The following is a 17,869-nucleotide window of genomic DNA, read 5'->3' as shown; positions in this document are numbered from 1 at the left end:
AAAATAGATATTCATGAATAAATAAATAATTTTTGAAAAAACCCAAAATTCGCGACACTTTTTGAACACACCTCGTATGCCCTCCTTACCCTAATAAAAGTTGAAATGAACATGTTAAAAGCTGTAGAATGTCTTGTGTCATCCGGTACTGTGGTTTTTGTCTATACCTGACAAACAGACAAATACGAAAGATTCACGCTTTTAAACTTAACACCTCGAATCGTTGGTTTATTATAATAATGAATACAATAATTATTATACATGATTATAATTGTATAGATATTCAGATAATTATGATATTAATAACTCTAAGATCAAGTCAATAAAAATTTATACTGTAATAAATATTATCATTTAAATAATCTACAATTACAATGCAGCTGGAAGTAGACAGCAACATCAGCAATGTCTTCATGATAGGCAGGCCCCAGTCTGCTTTGCTTCAAATGCTAATAAATTACAAGTCCAACAAAACCATTTTTGCTGTCAGCGTGAGAAGTTACTTTTACTTAAGTTATTTTTTACCTTATCTCGCGGGTGATTTTATTCCAATGAAAGCTTGCTTCATTCTGCTTAAATTTTTATCCTGACGTGTTTTACCAACGGTATATCCTTCATGTAACTCCTCTCAAATATTTATTTTGATAAATGGATTTTCATCAAGTAAAAGCCACCTCAGTTCAAGAAAATTCTTTTCCTTCTGGTTAGTAGGTTCATGAAACTTGCTGTAAAATGTACGTAATGGTGAAGATGCGGGTATTTTGTGTTGACGTGGCCCTTAATTTTCAAAATTGGCGTTTGCTTAAGCTCTCGAGGGCGGTATAAATTGCGAGAGACGTGCGGAATACAAATTATCCGACGATACGTAACAGTTTATAACATAAAGTTTAAGGTACGACGTGAATGATCTCTGGCGTCGTAAAAGTTGCGATGTAAAGGTTTATTGCAGTCTGGTTTTATTGAATCTGTATTCGGAGGCTGCCATCCAGTGGTTCCCGGACCGCGACGTCATAAACGATCTATCTAATTTCGTTTTTATTCGATTTTAAGCATACTCCTGCGGGACCGTTCAAACCCGACTCTGACTCGAGTTTTTTTCAGTTTCGATCGGCATTTTTTAAGTTTTCTTGATACTGCTTACTGGCAACGGGGGGGACTTTTAAAACACCCCATTTCCATTGCAGGATCTTAGCGGCGGCAACAGCAACGATAGTTCGGGGGGTCCCGCACCTGGTACTCCCAATTCTCAGGGTATGCGGCCGACGCCATCGCCTACCGGCTCCACCGGCTCCAGGTCCATGTCGCCCGCCGTCGGTACGTATAGAATTTGACAATTATAATAAAAAAATGTCACAGTGTAAATTGGACCGATTGAAATTACAAAAAACAAAGAATTGACATTTTCAACAATCATATTCACCAAACATTTTAATTCGTGAGTTTAATACGAGTATAATCGTCAGAATTCCAAGTTTCTTATTGTTCTTAGGGACGAATTAAAATTATCAACAAACATTTATTTTATTTGTGATGTTACTATACTACAACTAGAACTCCTCTTTTTTTGCCTTAGATCTGATATTCCAATGTAAACAATACTTTGGTGCTTCAGCTGAATATCCCGATTTAATGTTGACAATCTAATGATTTCAGCAAAACTTACAAAAAATTAAAGTATTTGATCCTAATTTAAATTGCAACATTTTAATTCGTCAATGGTGGAAATAGCAATTATTTCAATTCAGTTAATATCAAAAATATTCGTTTTTTATTTGACAAATAAAATTAATGTAAAAACACGGAATTCTGATATTTAAGACATTACAAATGTTTAGGACGGTCATTAAATGAACGTGATTGCAAATTTTGCCCAACTAACCAAAAATTGCAGAGTTAACTTTAATAAAATATTGTTTTACATTAATTGTGGCATAAAAATTGTTGTATTAAGTAGTAAAACGGCATCTATGAAGAAACATATTACATGTTCAATTTTATTCGACGTTTAGGTATAAATTTAAACAACCAGATTATATAAAATATGCTATTTAAACATAAACTAAAGACAGTTAAATTAAAATCATTCGGTTAGAAAAAATTTATGGAAATTGCTGGCGCTTTATCGATGGATCCAATTGACAACTATAAAAAATTTGTTGGAAAACTTCATGTTAGAAGTAAATCATGTGTTATTGCTAACTGATGTTCTGATTTGATGTCGAGTAAAACGTTTTTCCGTCGATTTGATTTCAGGCCAAAACATTCCTATGCCTCCACGACCGTCCAGCGGTCAGTCGGACGGCGGCGGCGGCGGCGGCGGCGGCGGCGGAGGCGGGGGAGGCGGCAACGGCGGTAGCGGCATTCCGACGCGCATGAGTCATTCGCCGATGCCGACGGCGGGCGGCTACGGCCAGCCCGGCTCCCAATCTCCCCATCCGACGTCCGCCTCCCCCCACGCTGCCTCCGCCTATAAAGTCATGGTTCCGGGGGCGGGTGGGCCCCCCGCGACGGGACAACAGATGCCTCTCTACCAACATCAGCCGGGACAGTACCCGCAGGCGGGGGGAGGTTATCCACCCAGACCGTCGGGAAATGTAAGTTCCCTTCGTATTAAATTTACGACGCGATGTCGACGCTTAGACTTTCCCTTCCCCCCCCCCCCCCCCTGCGCCCCTTAACGGAGAAAAATGACACAAATCGGAAAACGTAATTCCAAGTCGGATAATTGGTATTAATTAAAACCGGCCGTTAAGGAAAGGTGGAAAATATGCCGGTAGCGGTCGAGATCGAAATTGTTTAATAAACGGTTGGATGTTATCTAACCGTTTCTTTAAAATGATTAAAAGAACAACCAACATCGTGACGTTGCCAAGAAAGTGCCTTTTGAAATTTAAAATAACATATATAATATAACAGGTTTCTACAGCTATTGCCGTCTTTCCGTCTCCAATTTCCATGGTTTCCTATCGAAAACCACATCTTCACTTGGTCGTACCCTTTATCTTCTTTCCAGTGCCGTCGATTCTGGCGCATTTCTGGGCCATCTGTCAGCATTCATTCGCGTTTCATGTCCAAACCCCGTTAGCTGCCCTCTTTTCAATGTCTCATATTTGCGACTAGGCTACTATATATGCGCTTCTTTGAGCCCCGTTGTGTTTTTCTTATTAAATATTATTCCAATATATTTACTACATTTTACTCCTCTTACGGTATCAATATCTAGATATTGATTGAATAAAGAAAGATCACACTCATCGACCCATTAGACAAGTACTTCTTATTTATGATTAAAAAAAAAAAAAAACGTTAACTATTTTAAGAAAGATATGAGTGAAATAAGAAGAGAAACGTTGCTTATCATTTTGGTTCACAAAATCATGGGAAAAAATTCTGGGCATTTAACTAATGCTTTTAAAGGCCAAATGATCATGCCAAACCTAAAAATGTCTATGGCCAACCTCCTGTTTCGCCTTGGGGTTATAAATAGGGTACGGTCCGTTTCGAGTATTACAGGTTTAATGTAAAACCCATAGTCGGGGTGAAAAGGCGACCTGTTCGCCATTCACTACTGGTTTGTTTATGTCGGCTGCAGGTTTCTCTGCATTTTGTCAATGATCAGACGGGACGACTCCATTTAAACGACAACGCACCGAGACAGAACAACAATCGAACGAAATTTGGAAAAAAAAATCGATAACGACGCCATTAGGAATTCCGGTGACTGTAAATGAAGCAGTAGTCGGACTGACAAGTGTCAGAGTAACGAAATTGCGGTTGCAATAAAATCTAATTTATGGCGTTTTATTGTTCCCGTTCCACTGACCTACCTTTCGTGTCGAACGTCGCGCGTATTCAGAAAGGGGACGATTTTTAAAACGAGACGGGTTTTTATAAAATCATCAACCAACCGGTCCAATTTTTTTGCTACGAGTAAATAATATATAGGTAGGATTAGTGTTGTGGACTTGACCAGTTAGACTTTTTGGTGTCAGTCAATTGACCGAAATAATTTAAAAAAAATTTATATGTTTATATTGTACGCTATGTGCTGTCGCGTCGTTCTGGAAACTAAATGGAGTCGATATTTTATTGGGACTCCCCGGATAGCTAACTATGGTATTCGGATATTCCTTGAATAGGGTTATGGTTAAATTGAACATCATAATGGCATAATAATTTATTAGAAAATACATATTATTTTTATTAAATAATGATAGATAACACTCTACAATTGGAAGATGTTATTTAAAACATTTTGATCGAATTTGACTAGTCAATTAAGAAGTGGTCAATCGACCAGCCTCAATGCTAGGTCAGCTGTTCAAAATTTTTATTTCTTATTTTTACTCTTCTTTGTCCTTCGGAAACACTACACAGAAATCTCCAAAAGGTCTTTATAGATTTTTAATCTACTTTCCTTACATGATATGACCTTTGAAAAAGCTAGTGTAACTAGAAGAAATAGACGGAAATTTATTTACTCAAAAAATGAATGGATTTGCGGATGTAACAGAAACAATGCCCTATATTGTTTTCTTTGCTTTTGGGTGGACATTAAACTTGGATAGGAATCGCCGATCTGTCATCTAAGTTTGAAAATAAAAAGACATGGAATTTCTGAAAGCCACATTCATAATTGTACGGATTTTCTTTATTAGGATCAACCAATATTAGGCTTCAATTAGGTTTTGCTTATTGCGTAAATATACAGAAACATAATAAAAATGTCGAGAAAGAGATACATTTCATCAACCTCCCCCCCCCACCCCAACCTTTGCGGCAAGAATTTTTTCACTATAACCCAAAATTAATAAAATGTTTATAATTAGCCTTAGCACTTAAAATTAAAAAAAAATATATGTGTGCTTTTTTTTGTTTTTTCATTTAATCGAAATGTTGTCGTTTCAGTTTGGTCCGGGACAGGCTTACGGTCCATCGGGCCCTCAACCCCCGTTATCGAACAACATGCCCCCTCAGCAATTTCCCGGCCGGTCGGGTCCACCGAACCACATGCAAAACTCCCAATTTCCCCCCTACCAGCAGACGTGGCCGACGTCGGTGTCTTCGCAGAATCAAAAGGGTACCGCTAGCGGGGGTTCCAACGGCCAAAATCCCCCCTCGCAAGGGGGCCCCGGTTGTCAATCGCCCGGACCCAACATGCGACCGCCTCACTACCTCAAACATCACCTCCAACACAAAATGGGCTTCGCGGGTGTGGGACCTGGTTCCGCTCCTCCCAGTCCCGGGCCACCTCAGAGTTTCCACATGGGCCCGCCCGCGGGTCACCACCATTCCGGCATGGGACCTCCTCCGTCGATGGGGCCCCCGAATATACCGCCTTCTAGTAGTCCCCTGTTACCTAACAACCACCCCCACGACAGTCCCATGCCGCCGCCCAGTTCCACGCCCAATTCGCACACACAGATGGTGCCCGAAATGTTGGATAACGGGATCACCACCACCTCGCAGGGCTCGATGGGCACCCACGTGACAGCGGCAGCGGCCTCTGCCGGATCGGTTACGTCGGTGGTCACCACCGGCCCGGACGGAACGCTCATCGACGAGGGATCCCAGCAGTCCACGTTATCCAACGCGTCAGCGGGTAAGTTCGCTACCTCGTCGCCAGGGGGCGACACTGTGATGATTGGTTGGTTCGTAATAAATGCTCCAAAAAAAAAAACGGCTAAAGTGCGTTAGCAAAAATGTCGCTCGTTCGCGGGATACAGTTGAGGCTAGGTCTTGACATTGTTGATTATAGCTTGAGGCAGTTTTTGAAATATCGATATATGAAAACTGAGATGAGATGGCGAATACGATTCTATTTTTTCACATAACAAGTAGAGGGCGCTATTTCGTGGCATAGTTTTCTCATTAGTACCATTCCGTTACTTTGTTTTTAAAGGTAAAGGTAGGAAAGGTAGTATATTTATTTCGATGAAACATACTTATTTTTTTAAATATACTCACATCCACTAAACACTGGTCCCTATTTGAAACTTGATTTGCACCCTATTTCACTGGGCTTAGTCATATCCACTTGAAGTTATTTTTTATAAGCGTTGGCATTATTAGGATATAGAGTAATCGAAATCAAACAGAGTTTTTAGTGGTCATGACTGTAGTAAAATGCCAATAAATTTAGTATACCCTTTTTACTATCATAGTCTTCAAAGAAAACAAAAGTTGTGGTTTGAAATCGCGAGGTTATAGAGCATATATAGCATCTTGATTAAATTACTTTTTACCGTTTTCATTACTGGACCTCTTTCGCCCGGATTATCTGCGGTTTCGTTAACAATTTCGCCGTTTTCCGAATCGTTTTCGGCGCAGATATTACGCAACCCGACCGGGCTATACGGTTAATAATGAACAATTAATGATGCTCGCGCGATTAGCTAATTTATTTGTCGCAAATGTTGCGTCGGCAGACGTTTAGGCGCCGCGACGCGCGACCTTGTTGTAACAACGACTAATTTGTATCACCGATCATTTATTGATTGAAACTTTTCGACTCGCGTCATAATTTTTTTGTATTTATAAAAAAAAAAAGATTTAATGACGTTATTGAAATGTAAACGAAAATAAAATTTGGCAACGGGAAACGAGCGTTTCGATGTAATCCGCAAAAAAAAATAAATTTTACACGCCCAATAATTTATTACACTTTTTCATACGGGAACTTGACCTACTCAACACGAAGCGTATTGCATCCCAAACATGAGGCGTCGTCCACGTGTATATTTTAAACGATAGAGGCGGAGGCGATGCTTTTGATTTCAATAAATAATTCATTTCGCTCGCGTCTCTCGATTTACGTTTGACGAGGTCCTAATAAAAACAATTCCCCAGCGTCGGGCGAGGACCCCGGCTGTCCCCAGACACCGAAAGCGTCGAGGAAACACGAAATGGTGCATTACGGGCACCCGAGTACCCCGCAGAACACGGTACCGTCGCCCGGTGCCGCCAGTATGAACTCCATGCACGAGGATTACGGCGACTTGAGCAGTCCGAGCTGGCCCCGCACCCCCGCCAGTCCGGTATTATTATTATTATTATTGTTGTTGTTGTTATTCGTTTAACGCGTGTTGCGTCTACTGCGCCAACACTCGGGCCTTAAGTTCACCGGCCGGTGTTTTTTTTTTTTTTTTAACTTGGCAACGTCGCGGAGAGGTAACCAAAAGCGAGTCGAACCTGCCGGTGAGTTTAGGCTTTGATCGAGTAAAGGAGGGTAATACACGTGTGTCGTCGTGCGCCGCGTTTCACGTTGAAAATACAAGATGGTAAGACGGTTATATCGCGCAGTATTGTTCTCCAGTTTTTCTATTTATTATTTTGATGATTATATTGAAATTTTGAGCTAATTAGGGGTATTTGCAGGTGTTTAACAGTCATGTGCCTCCCCAGGATACATATCGCTCAAAGGTTGATATAAAATCTTTTTTTGTTTTTATTTCGTGCTAAAATGAGCTTGTCCAGTATGAAAACAGCATGCCGTCATATTTAGGTGCTTGTCACTGACGTTAACTGACCAACACGCAGTAAATTCGTTAATTAGCAAATTCCATTTAACGTTCATTTTTGGCTTTAGTTTTCGTTAATTTCGTATAGATACGCAATGCTTACGCTCACCTACTAAAAAAGGCATGCACTGTTTATTTTTTGATAAATGCTATCTAGTCAGTCCATGTCACGGCAAGTGGCGATATAAGCAAGCATTTATATTTCCATTATCGTAACGATAAAACGGGTATGAAACATTTTTAGTGCCGCTAGTAATACGACCTATCGCTTTTCATCCTCGGTGAATGGTGTTCGGTATACCGGCTGATAAGATTTGACGCTTTTCATTCACGTTGGTCAGTTAATGTTACGCCAGATGAATAATCTTCTCGCCGATTTTTGATAAATCGATTCACACACGAGAAGACGGATTCGCTTGGCGATTTTACTAACCGAGAACAACGTCCCTTTGTCGTCTACCGTCACATTATGTGTGTGGTGTATTTACAGAAAACTGACAGCCTCAGCAAGTTATACGAAATGGACGAGAGCCCCGAACGTAGGGCTTGGTTAGATAAGCTTTTGGCTTTCATGGATGATAGGAGGACACCTATCACGACGTGTCCCACCATTTCCAAGAATCCCCTTGATTTGTTTCGCTTGTATATGTATGTTAAGGATCGTGGTGGTTTCATGGAGGTTTGTACCCCTGTCACGTTCGTCTTTGGATCATTGAATTGAGTTAATTTGAATGAAATTAAACCAAAATTTTTGTGTCTTGAATTTTTATATAATATAAAAAACAATTAAGCTTGCATGTTGCTCGTTTTTATATTCGACTCCATGTTTTGGGCGGTTTCGACCGGCTGTTCGTAAAAGGCACTTTCCGCCTCCAGGTGACTAACAACAAGACTTGGAAGGACATCGCCGGGATGTTGGGAATCGGAGCGTCGTCAAGCGCCGCGTACACCCTTAGGAAGCATTACACGAAAAATCTTCTGGCTTACGAGTGTCAGTTCGACAGGGGCGGCATCGATCCGCAGCCGATCATCAACAAAGTGGAGGCCAGCAGTAAAAAGAAGAGCAACAAGGCCAGTTCGGTGCCATCGCCGGGCTCGTCGAATTCGCAGGACTCGTTCCCTCCGGGCGGGGCCGGAGGCGCCATGGATGGCTACGGCGGATACAACGGGTACTCGACTTCGAATAATCCTGAATATCAACCGCCCAGGCCTTCGTCGCAGTCCGCACCGTCTCCCCACAGCGGTGAGATCGATTTTCTTCTTCTTTTTTACGTTTCAAAACGTAATTTATTGCGATACCACATGGAAAAAATGAGCTACCCCGTTGTACATTATTTTCATTCGTTTTGTCGTCGTTCACTTGTTTCACACTGGTCCCACTTCTGATGTGTGAGCCTTTATTGATGTAAAACAGCAATAAATCCGGCTACAAATTGCATGTGTGGTTTGACGCAATGGCACGGAGGGTGACATCTACATTACATCCGTATTTTTATGTAATTATCGAATCGAATTTGTTTCCAAATTATCACGAACCGAAACACCGTCAACGTTTATCAAATTTTATCAAATTGAATCCCCAATAGATAAACAAATGTCGGGCGAACAGCGGTAGAAGCCGAGCGCCACGGAATCGTCCTTATCGTCTACTATTACCTCCAATTAATTTTATCAGTTGGCAAATAAGTTAAAATTTATCCCCGTCTTAATGCGACTGGAAATACGAAATTAATTTGCGCGTGTAGTGCGGGCGAATAAAAAAAAAACGCGCTTTGGGCCACCGCGTAGTAAATCGCGCGTTCGCGATCGAAACGTTTTTGCAACGGTAAACATTTTTTTTTTAAAACATCAATCGGGCGCGTTGTCGTTTTTCGATACTTATCGGATGCCACCGCGTTTCGCTTATTCGATACCATGGTTCGTGCGTTTGACAATTTAAAATGTATTGGGGAAACAATTTCAACGTTTACCATTATTACGAAGGTAGGTTGTTCGTAAACTAAGTGCAAATATTAAATATCGGACCCGTTAGTTTTTACGAAACGTGACTAGGTAGTATATTTAGCCTTTAAATTTGTTATTGTTGTTAATTTTGATGTTTTGTACGCGTTGCCGCTTGTTTATCGCCGCTGTTCGAATTTATTCCTATTTTAAGTTGTATTATTTGCCAATTTCCCGAAGGTATTTGCGAGAATAAGTAATTTGTCGCCATTTTATGATTTTAGCTTGTTCTCATTGATTTAACCTTTTGTTAGTCTGATAATTTTAATACTAATCGTAGACGTTCACTAATCCCAAAGAAAAACCAGTTTAACAAATGAAAAACAGTGAATGTATTTTATAACCATATTGGGTCATAAGTGCAGCCTTCTAAAACTGCAGCAAACGTATCAAATACTGGTTATAATTAATCTATAACCTGTAAGGTGTGAATTATACGAGCAGCCTCCTCAAAAATGGTAACCACCCTGTAGTTATAATTCGACGTTCCTAATCCCCGACGTTCAAAGAACAAACTTTTCATTTTTCGACCTCCTTGAAAGGCAAAGAACAGTAGTGTCTATTCTACATTCATTCATTCATTCATACATATCTTGGGTTTCTTATTCAACCCTGACATCTTTAACTAAGTCTTTTCTAAGGTCTTTTCCGTCGTACGTTTTGGCATGGTTAAGAATTATTTGTCTTTCAGACGCACTTTCTGAATGCGACACAAATCCGATATGCTGACTCATTCAGAAATAAAAAAAGTTTTTTTAACGATGTAGATTAGGAACGTCCCAACTGGAACTACAGGATTTTTATTATCTGAGACGAGGCTTCGAAAAAAGAAAATTATGAAAATGAACAGCATGGTTTGTTTATTAATCTTCGAATGTTTTATTTTATTAATAATTTGATGAGACCAAGAAAAAATAAATATTTTAATTTTTTTATTAAGTGAAGCAATTATTTAAGAAATTTAAATGTGTGACACATTCAGGTTGTTTGTATTTTATTATTTTATAGAAAAAAAAGCGAAACTTGTGTCTAACCACCATGCTTCGTTTAGATTATCCAATATGTAAATCTCAAACCTGCATCCTGAAATTTTCGTGTACGCCTAGAATTACAAAAATCAATTCTACGGAAATCGAAACGTGAAAGATAGTGACTGTGTGACTGGAACGATTTTAGGGTGGAATATGCTAATTGTAATTTCATTGTGACAAATTTGTTGTTGTTAAGACAATTACATTTTTAAATTCCATTTTGTCACTGCCAATTTCGATGTAAACATTTTCCAAAAGATTAGATCCGCATGGTCTTATTAAGATATATCCTTGTCGAAACGAGAGACAATGTGTAATAGTGAACTTATTGAAGCATTAGGTGTGACTCGTGTAAGAGAACCATTTGTTTGGTTTCAGCAGGGTCAACCGGGGCCAATCATCTGAACAGTGCAGCTCCCGGTGGTCCTAGTCCCGCAGGCGGGACCGGGGATAACGTAAGCGTTTCGAATCCGTTCGATGACGTGTCTCCGAGCCCATCTCCGCGAGGAGGACCGTTTCCGGGCGGTCCTCACCCGCCCTATCCGACCGGAACACCCCCAAGAGCGCCCGCAGGTCAGAATTATTCCGGTCAGCCCGGCTATCAGTACCCCGGTCCGGGGCCTGGCCAAAACGCCCCACCAGATCAGTATTCCCCCTATTCCAACACCCAAGGTATTGTTCTTAGCAATTCGACTTAAAGTTTGCACATTTATCGTTTTATTTATATATTTATTTTGTTTTTATGCATGTTATTGAGACCTTAACGATATAAACAGGTTATCCGCCCGCTGTAAGACCGGTCTATGCTCCATATTCAGGTGATTCGTCGGCCGCCGCGCCAGGTCAGCCGAACAGCGGTCAACCGGCGCCCTCTGGCGGCGGTCAGGATCCTTACAATCGCTATAACGCCAATCCTGCGGGCGCGTACGGCCCCAGGCCGCCCTATGCGGGAAGCCAGGGCGGTAGCGGGCCGCCATCTTCGCAAGCGAACGCACCGCCGGGTTCTTATCCGCATCAGGATTATTACAGACCCGATCAGGTAACCTAAAACTGCTTCAAACCCCTACCCCGTACGTTAAAACGATGATTTCAGAACGCTAATAGCGGTTACGCTGCGGTACCATCGACTTCGAACAAGAATATGCCTCCTCCAGGGCCGCAACCTCCGCGAAGGCATCCTGATTTCGCCAAAGATCAACCGTATCCTCCGTACGGGCAACCGAGGCAACCCATGTATGGTACGTTTTTTTTTCTCAGATACGCGGAGTCTCTGACGCAGTTATCTTAATTTACCACTCACATAAGCTAGACAACAACACTGTAACTGGAATTAAAGAGAGTTGTTTGTGTCTTGCAAATTAATTTCTAGTGATTATATCTTTATTGCATAAGAAATAAAACTATTACAACAAAGTATTACATGCTCAATAACATCAAATCACAACCATTATTATTATTATTATTATTATTATTATTGGTGAAGTTATTAACAGTCTAGTCAAGTCTGTTAATTTTGGGGGTCTATGAGAGTCCCCGCAATAAGAAATAATAATTATTATGGAACTTTAATTTCTGAAATTATGTTAGAATGTCAAGAGGGGCTTTTGAGGTAGATAATATATTCTTTGCTTATAATGAAGAATAAAAATAAACCAAGTTGCTAAAAAATCTTATTGCATTAGTCCCCAACTTTGTAATTTGCTTAGAATTAATTTTCATGTATTACATAAATAATCTTACAGATATTTGAGGTATTTACACTGATGTTTATGTTAAATAAGGTTTCGAGCCACTTAACCTGAGCGATCGTAACTTTTTTCCGCTCAATCAAACAGTGAGCCGTTCCAACAGAGCAAATCGATTTTTGATACTTGGAACAGTGTGCTCATTCATCAGTGTCAACAGTTGTGAAAGTTAAAAGACATCCAATGGTATCTATAGTACACAAGATTTGTTAACTCGATTTTTTAAGCTTATCTATCGTTAATACCGATGTTCACTTGGTGTGCACCACTGCTTTGAAATATTAGTTATGCTAAGTAACTAGGTATACATCCTATTGCTTACCGCATATGAAAATATGAATGAAAAATTTCTGTAACATGATCACATATCAAACACAAACATTCTACCTTCTGTATTCTATCCCTAAAATTTGTATGAAAAGAACATATACAATATTAACATAAGCAGGTATATACAATACCAAACTTCCTCAAAGCAGTGTTTTAACATTAGTTGGAAGAGCATTTTTAAATTCATAGATTAACATGTGGGTTAAAAGAAATCAATCAATATCAATTTTTGAAAACAAAATTTTCGGTAGGACTTACCACTTTATATAACCAATGCGAATTTTATAGTGATTATACTTCCTTAACACGCGTAAGTGTATATGTGGTCTCTAGGTGGCTGGCCGAACAATAATCAATACCGTGCTCCCCAATACGGCGCCCCCGGGAGCAATCAGGGCGCTCCTCCGCAGCAGTGGAACCAAGGCAATAGAAGTGGGGGACCGTGGCCCAACAACCAGGGTTATCAAGGCACACAGCCCGGTCAACAGCAGTGGCAGCCCATCGCAAGTCAGGGAGGTCAGTCTTCGCCGATGAGGCCGGTGCACAGGCCCGGGAAGCCGTTCCCGCCCATTATGCCACCGGCCGGAGCCAGCAAAGGGCCGCAGCAGCAAGTCAGCAATTCGTACGGACATAACCAACTTCCGAAACGAGAGATAACGTTCCCGCCGGACAGTGTTGAAAACGTCACCCCCGTGTTGTACAGGAGAAAGAGGATGTGCAAAGCGGACGTAGCTCCGGTGGATGCTTGGAGATTGATAATGTCTTTACGTTCCGGTTTGCTGACGGAGAGTACATACGCTCTGGATATGCTTACCATTCTTCTGTTTGACGACTCGTCCGTGGGATATTTTGGACTGAGCCAGTGGCCGAGTCTTTTGGATCTTTTGCTGGAACATTTCAAAAGGAACTTGTCGGACATGTTCGACCACGCTTACCCCAAGGAGGATAAGCCGGAAACGATCGACGTGGACTTGGGAGGGGTCGCGAAACCTATCGACCCAAACGCCAAGACTCTGGTACTATCCAAAACCACAAATTATACGTTGATGTCGCGCAGAGGCGATCCAGTCAAGTTCGTCGACCGCAGTGATGATATCTTTGTGCAAGATAATTTGAGGGATTGGGATCTTCACGGTGAAACGAACGCCGCGACTATAGTCGCGGAAATACCAGAAGATCCATGGCATACAGATGCCGAACGCATTCTCCCGAATTTTCAAGCAGAATTTGGTCGTATACCATTCCAAATGAAGTTGGAGGACAAGCGGGAGGTGTCCGGTTCGTCAAAGGAGGATGTGGTGGTGGTGACGGTGGAGAAGCTGTCGACTCCGTGTACCGACGAGGTGCCGCCTCCTAAACTTAGTGACAAAAAACATAGGACAAAGACATTAAGTGATGTGATATCTCGAATTAAAAAGGACTCGCCAGAGGACGATGTGCTCACATTAGAGTCGCCTACGAAGATGGACAGAGTAAAGACTGAGGTAGTGAGTGAGATGAACTGTGAAGAGTTAGCCTCGAGTGTAGATCTGAACGTTAGTGTAAACGGGGAGTGCAGTAGCAGTAGTGAAATGAAGAAGGCGAGGGAAGAGCCTGTTCACGATCCGGCCGGCTCATTGAAACGCAGGCGCCTCTCCGATTATGAGGATGAGTGTTATTCAAGGGACGAGGCCAGCTTGGTTCTTCTTACCGAGAGTCAGGATAATCTCGGCAAGCGATGTGTTTGTATATCAAACATTCTTAGGAGTTTGACGTTCATTCCTGGAAACGAAGTAGAGTTTGCCAAGAATTACAGCTTCCTGGCGCTCATCGGTAAACTGCTATTGCTCCACCATGAACACCCTCCACGTACCCAGAAGACTAGGAATTACGATCGCGAGGTAAGGGTTTAACAAGTTTCATAACAATAAAGGTGTTAATTAGTTGATAGATCTATTAATAAATAAAATATATTTATTGCGACAAAAGATGCATAAAAAATAGGAAATAAACGGCTGTCTTTTGAAGTGGTTGTTGCGAGTTGATATAATGACAAAATGTCATAATTTACTTGTAAATTTTTCGACGCAATTTGGGTATATAGAGTCACAGTCAAGATGGTTTTTATAGACACGGGGGGTAGGCATAAAACAAATGTTTGCATTGTTACAATCAAATTCAGCATTAAAAAAAACTTTATTTCAAAAACTAAAACTTAAAATTTAAACCTCAATCAAAAAGATTGTCCAGCTCCTGGATTTAGAAATTCATTGTTTTAAGAGTTTTTTATATTTTATTTTCCTATTTTTTCGATTTATATAGTCTTACATTTTGTTATATAATTTAGCAATTACACCAATTTCCAATTTGTTTATATAACCTAAGTATTTTACATTTTTTGTTAGTTACGCTCCACGTCTTATCTGCATGTTGGGTGCATCAATTTCTTGTTTTCTTAAAATGTCTACAAGTAATTTTTTTAAAGGATGTCGTAAATTTTTATTGTGAATTATTTTATGACCTAATTTAGAATAGTAATTAACTTCAAAAAATTAAAATTGTTTGCTCACACCCATCCGCAGTACATAATATAGTGTTTTGAATTTGAGATAGTCCATAAGGCAGAATGTTTACCATATTTTAATGGATTATGTGGAATGAAGATAGTAACCGTCTGGACAAATGGCAACCAATACATATATTCCATAAATGAATGTGTTAGAAGTAACTAAATTTCTTTGGATAGGAGATTCGACAAATAAACTGTGATGAACATTATTTAATAGCACCATCACTATAGGCAACAACAATTCTATTTTGGATTTCACAGGTTTCTTATTATACATAATTTCTTAAAGCGGAAAATTAGTAGAATGTAAATTTGCAATTAAGCAGATCATTAAACACAAAAGGTTATATCGTAACGTTCGGACAAATTGCACTGCTAGTTCTCCACATGGTTTTAGAAAGAAAAGAAAACACTTATATAGTAGTTAAGAATAATATGAAAATAGACAAATCATAAATATATATTCATCATGTTCGGAGTAGTCATATGGAACTATAGTAGTTGGAGTCCAGTTTTCTAGCACGTTATATATATCATTTCGTTTTCGTTTCGTCCAGATAATAAGAATTTTAAACAATTAGGGCACAAATTTTTTGTTTTCGCATTCTTCTCCATTATCAGAGCTAGTTGTCGTTACAGGAGGACGCCGATTTTGCGGACTCGTGCAGCAGTTTGCAGGGTGAGAGCGAATGGTGGTGGGATTTCCTAGCGCAGATCCGCGAAAACATACTGGTATGTATTGCCAACGTGGCGGGTCAAATAGACGTGTCACTGTACGAGGAACAAGTGGCGAGGCCGTTGCTCGACGGATTACTGCATTGGGCCATTTGTCCGTCTGCGACCGCTCAAGACCCGTTCGCTTCGGTGGGGCCGTCGTCTCTATTGTCTCCCCAACGCCTGGCACTGGAGGCACTCTGCAAACTTTGCGTTACCAACAGCAACGTCGATTTAGTCATAGCGACGCCGCCATTTTCCCGATTGGAAAGACTGTGTACAGTGTTGACGAAACACCTATGCCGATCTGAGGACCAAGTGCTGCGAGAGTTTTCCATAAACCTGCTCCATTATTTGGCAGCGGCTGACAGCAGTATGGCGCGCGTGGTCGCCGCGCAGACGCCGTGCGTCTCTTTACTGGTTGCGTTCATAGAACAAGCGGAACAGAGCGCTTTGGACGTGGCGAACCAGCGCGGTATAGGCGCGCTTAGGGACAACCCCGATTCGATGGGCACAAGCCTGGACATGCTGCGGAGGGCGGCAGCTACGTTGGTATTCCTCTCCCGGCACCCCGACAACAAGGCCCTGCTGGTGCAGCAGGAGTCTCGACTGTTGGCCCTCGTCATGAGTCAGATATTGGACCAGCAAGTGGCGTTACTTATTTCCAAAGTGCTGTTTCAAATATCACGCAGCTAATCCGGCCCGCCTCTGTGTAGATAAGATTACCGAACGAACGAGACGTAAGTCACCCTAAGCGGCCTTTGTTCTGGTGTACAGTTTCGAACGGTGGACCGTGGGTGTGTGAATGCGTGTGGTGTGCGACGCGAATGTATCGACCGACCGATGGATGTGACTAACCGAGACCAAGACTATAGGTACGAGACACCGATCTCCATGATAGCTAATGAATTCACATAGTGTAATCCACTAATTGTACCATTTTGTAAATTAAGCGACATATGTCTTTCTGGAAAATGTTAAACATACATCCATGTTACTTATTTTATGTTATTTATTAATTTGATATACGAACCGATTAATGGTACTACTGCTGCTGTAGCCGTTCAGCTCTCGAGTGGTCGCGTACCTCCCACCATCCCCCCACTCCTCCTCTCCCCCCCCATACCGGTGCAGGTACAGACAACAGCCGCGATTCACTTTCTATTATTTCATGTTTGGTATTACTGTGCGAATGCTTTATACATGTCTGATAATGAATTTGATTAAATAAATGTACAAAAGAAGTACCGAAAGTGGTGTTTTTTATACAAGTTTTGATTTTCTATGTATAGTTAGAAATGTTTTATACATCCCATTTTAGCTGTTACATTTAAATCTGTTATTCGATTTCGAACAAGGACGGACTGTAACATTAGAGAGGACAGTCTCGCAACTAGAACTCAAATGTAGTTTAAAATATGTGGTGATATTTTTCTGGCTGTAGGTATATTCATCTTATGTACGATTGCATATTGTAAAATAAGTAAATGCTAAATACACTATTTTCTCTTTAATTTATCATATCGTGGTTCCCGGTTGAGTAAAGGTAACAATGAGAGGTAGGTACTATTTCATTTATGATTCCCCGTCCCGAAAAAACGTGGAATTTGAATTAAAAATATTTTACGATTTTAGTCGCACCAAATTTTTACCCAAATACTTAAAAATTTATATATTTGGTGCCAATATATTTCCGTATTCTGCCCTTACCCCTGACGAAAGCTTTTTGATCTCATTAATTTTTTTTCCAATTATTAACTATTGGAAGCTGTATTATGTGGAAAAGGACAGCCACTCATTGTCCTCTAGAAGTAAAATCTTGCAATTGGTGTACCCTATTTGCACTTAAATAAGGCTCCGGGAATTAAGAGCACCCGTGAGATAAAATAGAGTCGAGAAACATCTAAATGATTCGTTAACCGACTAGAGCCAGGCTTCGTCTTTATGAAAAACGTGAGTCTTACTGGGCCATCTACAAAT

At 40.7% G+C, this 17,869-nt stretch overlaps 1 protein-coding gene across 1 annotated transcript in view; it reads left to right on the top strand.

The window, feature by feature from the left end:
* The window catches only part of LOC132708533 (trithorax group protein osa-like), a gene marked incomplete at its 5' end in the record, with an annotated part of 34,935 nt that extends 17,552 nt beyond the window's left edge, over positions 1-17,383 (top strand). The window contains 11 exon segments of the mRNA XM_060680881.1: positions 1,185-1,314; positions 2,254-2,594; positions 4,909-5,602; positions 6,850-7,037; positions 7,378-7,422; positions 8,011-8,199; positions 8,397-8,763; positions 10,934-11,224; positions 11,329-11,790; positions 12,961-14,507; positions 15,815-17,383. Of these exon segments, the coding sequence (XP_060536864.1) occupies positions 1,185-1,314; positions 2,254-2,594; positions 4,909-5,602; positions 6,850-7,037; positions 7,378-7,422; positions 8,011-8,199; positions 8,397-8,763; positions 10,934-11,224; positions 11,329-11,790; positions 12,961-14,507; positions 15,815-16,585 (5,025 nt within the window).
* Between the last annotated feature and the right edge of the window lie 486 nt (positions 17,384-17,869).

This window comes from Cylas formicarius, unplaced genomic scaffold, assembly GCF_029955315.1.
Source record: "Cylas formicarius isolate icCylForm1 unplaced genomic scaffold, icCylForm1.1 PGA_scaffold_12__32_contigs__length_19106922, whole genome shotgun sequence".
NCBI classification, from domain to species: domain Eukaryota; kingdom Metazoa; phylum Arthropoda; class Insecta; order Coleoptera; family Brentidae; genus Cylas; species Cylas formicarius.
This window is presented reverse-complemented; position numbering and strand designations above follow the sequence as displayed.